Genomic DNA, 5,026 nt, shown 5'->3' with positions numbered 1-5,026 from the left:
CAAATAAAAAACACAAACAAAACAAACTGACAAATAAACAAACTGACGAACAAACAGACAAATAAACAAACAGACACACAAACAAAGAGACAAATAAAAAAAACACACAAACAAAACAATCTGACAAATAAACAACAAGCAAACAAATAAATAAACAAACACATGAATAAACATGCACTCAAACACAAACAAATAAACACAAACAAGCAAACAGATAAACAAACAAACAAGCAGACAAACAAACACAAAAACAAACGAACATCAAACAAACCGAGCCTGAGAGCCGAACCTTTCTCTGCGAAGCTGATGATCTCGGAACTCTCCTCCAGAACTTCGGGTCCGGCAGGGAGTCCGTCCAGGTTCGGGATCTCGAGCCTCCCGTCCTCGCGCAGCTTTCCCGCGTGCAGCTTCCGGAGCGCCGTCACCATGGCAGCCTTCGGAACCGGGTGCGTGATGTTGGGCCGGTCCCGGAGCTGCAGCCGGGTCAGGATGTGCCTCTTCACCGCATCCAGGAGCTCTCGGTCCACCGGACCGGACCCGGGCCGAGCCGAGCCGGCGCAGGACGCGCAGGAGACCCGGGTCGGGTCCGGTTCGGGTTGAGCGCTGCAGCGGGAGCAGAGGAGCAGAACCGGTACCAGAACCAGGAGGAGGACGGTCCGGAGGAGCCAAACTGTCATTTTACAGAGTCACGAGTCCACTTCCTCTGTCCTTTCAAAATAAAACCATCAAAACTTTAAAAACTGAGAGGAATCCTGCAGTCCAGAACCGGGTCCTCGCAGACCCGGTCCACTTCAGCTTCCCTGGGACGATTCTAGCTGTGCTCTGACGTCATCAGAAGATCCTCACGAGCCTGAATGAATCGCGGGTCCAGTTCGGGTCCGTCATCAGTCAGCCGGATCCGAACTACGGAGGTCCAACAGGTTCCACAGAGTCTCCAGAACCGGATCCACTTCCTGCCGGAGCATCCTTCCAAACCGTCAGAACCTCTTCATGCCAGTCCAGCTGGACCCTCCCGGTCCGCTGAGGAGGACCAGAAACCACAGAGGAGCAGGTCCATCCCAGCGTGTTCAAGTCCAGGAGCCACGCGCCGGAAAGGTTTAAGTACCGGAGGGGGCGGGGCCAACACGGCCAGGCCCCGCCCCTCAACATCGCTGCTCCCTGAACATGTCAAAGAAAAAAACATCAGCTGAAAAAAATTCAGTATTACTTTCCATCAGTCATTGGTTTTTGTTAGCTAAAGGCTAGCCTCAAGCTAAAAGAAGCACAAACCTAGCCACAAGCTTAAAGTAGCAAAAAGCTAGCTGCAAGTTAAAGTAGCAAAAGGCTAGCCTCAAGCTAAAAGTAGCAAAAGCAAGCAGCAAGATGAAAGTAGCAAAAAGCTAACTGCAAGCTAAAATAGCAAAAAGCTAGCCTCAAGTTAAAAGTAGCAAAAATCTAGCCACAAGCTTAAAGTAGCAAAAAGCTAGCCTCAAGCTAAAAGAAGCAAAAATCTAGCCACAAGTTTAAAGTAGCAAAAAGCTAGCTGCAAGCTAAAATAGCAAAAAGCAGAAGGAACAAACTCACCTACACCCCCCTGAACATAACACTTTTTGCCCCACTCCCCTCAGGAAGGAGGTTGAGGAGCATTAAGTGTAGAACCACTAGACTGAGGAACAGCTTCTACCCTGAGGCTGTTAGACTCATGAATCTCTAACCAGAATAATCACTGTGAAAAACCATATCATGTTGCTGCTGATCTGTTTCATGTTGCTGCTGATCTGTTTCAATGTTGCTGCTGATCTGTTTCATGTTGCTGCTGATCTGTTTCAATGTTGCTGCTGATCTGTTTCATGTTGCTGCTGAACTGTTTCAATGTTGATGTGTTCATGCTGCTCATCTGCTCACAGACTCATGTTCATGTTTGTGCTGATGTTCAATGTTTTATGTTATGAGTGCTTAGTGTATATTTAGTTGATGTTTTTCTTAGTTCATATCTTAGATGTTATTACTGTTTTTCTTAGACATTTTATTGTTGGATGTAACTGGGAACCTGTGTACATAATTTCGCTCCACCACATGTACCACATGAGGTGCGAATGACAATAAAGAAACTCTGACTCTGAAAAGTAGCAAAAAAACCTAATTGCAATCTAAAAGTAGAGCCTGAAACTAAAAGCAGAAAAAAGGTAGCCACAAGCACCGAGAAATTCTGTCCATAAAAGTTATGAACAGAATCGGTGACAAGGGGCAGCCCTGGCGGATTCCAACTCCCACCCTGAAGGGGTTCGACTTACTTCCGGCAATGCGAACCAAACTCTCGCACCGCTTGTATAGGGACTGAACAGCCCGTAGCAACAGGCCCCCAATCCCATACTCACGAAGCACCCCCCACAGTGTACCCCGAGGAAAACGGTCGAATGCCTTCTCCAAATCCACAAAACACATATAGACAGGATGGACAAACTCCCATGACCCCTCAAGGATCCTAGTGAGGGTAAAGAGCTGATCCAGAGTTCCACGGCCAGGATGGAACCCAAATTGTTCCTCCTGGATCTGAGGTTCGACCAACGATCGGATTCGCTTCTCCAGTACCCCTGAACAGACCTTACCAGGAAGGCTAAGGAGAGTGATGCCCCTATAATTGGAGCACACCCTCAGGTCCCCCTTTTTGAAGAGGGGAACCACCACCCAGTCTGCCAGTCCAGTAGCACTGCCCCCAATGTTCACGCGACATTTCAAAGGCGTGTCAACCAAGACAGCCCCACAACATCCAGAGCCTTAAGGAAATCAGGGTCAATCTCATCCACTCCCGGAGCCCTGCCACCTCTGAGCTTTTTAACTCCCTCAGTGACCTCAGCCACAGTTATGGATGAATCAACCCCAAAGTCCCCCAACTCAGCTTCCTCCATGGAAGACATGTTGGTGGGATTGAGAAGGTCTGAGAAGTATTCCTTCCACCTCCCGATGACATCACTGGTTGAGGTCAACAGCAGCACACCTTCACTGAATACAGTGTTAGCAAAATGCTGCTTTCCCCTCCTCAGCCATCTAATGGTTTGCCAGAATCCAGAGTCGTTATCCAAGGTCTCACCAAACTCTCCCCACATCCAAGCTTTTGCCTCAGAAACAGCCAAATCTGCAGACCTCTTGGCCCTCCGGTACTCCTAAGCTGCCTCCAGAGTCCCACTGGCCAACAAGGCCCGATAGGACACCTTCTTCAGCTTGACAGCCTCCCTAACCCGGGGTGTCCACCACCGAGTTTGTGGATGGCCACCGTGAGAGGCACCGACAACCTTGTGGCCACAGCTCAAGGCATTTACCTCAACAAGTGAGGTGTGGAACATGACCCACTCAGACTCAATGTTCCCCACCTCAGCTGGGATGCAATTAAAGCTCTCCCGGAGGTGCAAGTTGAAGATCTCTCTGACGGGTTCTTCTGCCAGGCGTTCCCAGCAAACCCTCACTACACATTTGGGTCTACTGAGTCTCTCTGGCATCTTCCCCCACCATCTGATCCAACTCACTACCAGGTGGTGATCAGTTGACGGTTCAGCTCCTTTTTTCACCCGAGTGTCCAAAACAAACGGCCGCAAATCAGATGACACGACTATGAAGTCTATCATTGATCTAAGACCTAGGGCATCCTGGTGCCAAGTGCACTTATGGACACCCTTATGTTCGAACATGGTGTTTGTGATGGACAAACTATGACTAGCACAAAAGTCCAACAACAGAGCACTGCTTGGGTTCAGATCAGAGAGGCCTTTCCTCCCAATCACGCCCCTCCAGGTCACACTGTCAATACCCACATGAGCATTGGAGTCCCCCAGCAGAATAAAGGAGTCCCAAGCTGGTGCACCTTCCAGCACCCCTGCCAAGGACTCCAAGAAGGCCGGATACTCTGAACTGCTGTTCGGTGCTTAGGCACAGACAACAGTTAAGTGTCCGTCCCCCCACCCGAAGGCGAAGGGAAGCCACCCTCTCGTCTACCGGGGAAAACTCCAACACACAGGCACCAAGTTGGGGGGCTACAAGTAGACCCACACCAGCTCGACGCCTCTCACCATGGGCAACTCCACAGTGGAATAAGGTCCAGTCCCTCTCAGTTCCAGAGCCCATGCTGTGCGTTGAGGTGAGCCCAACTATATCTAGTAGGTACCTCTCAACCTCACGCACAAGCTCAGGCTCCTTCCCCACCAGAGAGGTCACGTTCCATGGCCCAAGAGCCAGCTTTGGTAAGCCAGGGTCAGAGTGCCAAGGTCCCCGCTATCGGCCACTGCCCATGGCATCACACACCTGACTTTTATGGCCCTTCCTGCAGGTGGTGGGTCCACAGGAAGGCAAACCCATGCTGCTCCTTCGGGTTGAGCCCGACCGGGCCCCATGGGTAGAGACCCGGTCACCAGGCGCTCGCCGATGAGCCCCTCCCCCAGGCCTGGCTCCAGGGTGGGGCCCTGGTAACCCACGTCTGGGCAAGGGACACCAAGTTCCTTGCTGTGTCATGACCATAAAAATCTTCTGAATCGTTCTTTGTCTGGCCTGTCACCTAGGACCAATCTGCCTTGGGAGACCCTACCAGGGACAATTATAATTGCCCTGGACAGCAGAGCTCCTAAGACCATTCAGGTGCACAAACTCCTCCACCATGGTAAGGTGGCGATTCAAGAAGAAAGTATGTCACTACCTTACCATCATAATTAATCTCAGTGTACCTCAGCTATTTGTGCAAAAACCTGTGTACTTTATGGTAGTTATGTGTACTGTATGGTAGTTATGTTTAGTTTATGATAGTTATGTGTAGTGTATGGTAGTTATGTGTAGTTTATGGTAGTTATGTGTAGTTTATTGTAGTTATGTGTAGTGTATGGTAGTTATGTGTACTTTATGGTAGTTATGTGTAGTGTATGGTAGTTATGTGTAGTGTATGGTAGTTATGTGTAGTTTATGGTAGTTATGTGTAGTTTATGGTAGTTATGTGTAGTGTATGGTAGTTATGTGTACTTATGGTAGTTATGTGTAGTGTATGGTAGTTATGTGTAGTTTATGG

At 49.2% G+C, this 5,026-nt stretch overlaps 1 protein-coding gene across 1 annotated transcript in view; it reads right to left on the bottom strand.

The window, feature by feature from the left end:
- The window catches only part of LOC119428984 (inhibin beta B chain-like), a 2,947-nt gene extending 2,270 nt beyond the window's left edge, over positions 1–677 (bottom strand). The window contains exon 1 of the mRNA XM_037696703.1: positions 290–677. Within this exon, the coding sequence (XP_037552631.1) occupies positions 290–677 (388 nt within the window). The remainder of the gene's footprint in view (positions 1–289) is intronic.
- Between the last annotated feature and the right edge of the window lie 4,349 nt (positions 678–5,026).

This window comes from Nematolebias whitei, chromosome 23 (assembly GCF_014905685.2).
Source record: "Nematolebias whitei isolate Nwh7 chromosome 23, NemWhi1, whole genome shotgun sequence".
NCBI lineage: Eukaryota > Metazoa > Chordata > Actinopteri > Cyprinodontiformes > Rivulidae > Nematolebias > Nematolebias whitei.
The sequence above is the reverse complement of the archived record's forward strand: the minus strand, read 5'-3'. Positions and strand labels throughout refer to the sequence as shown.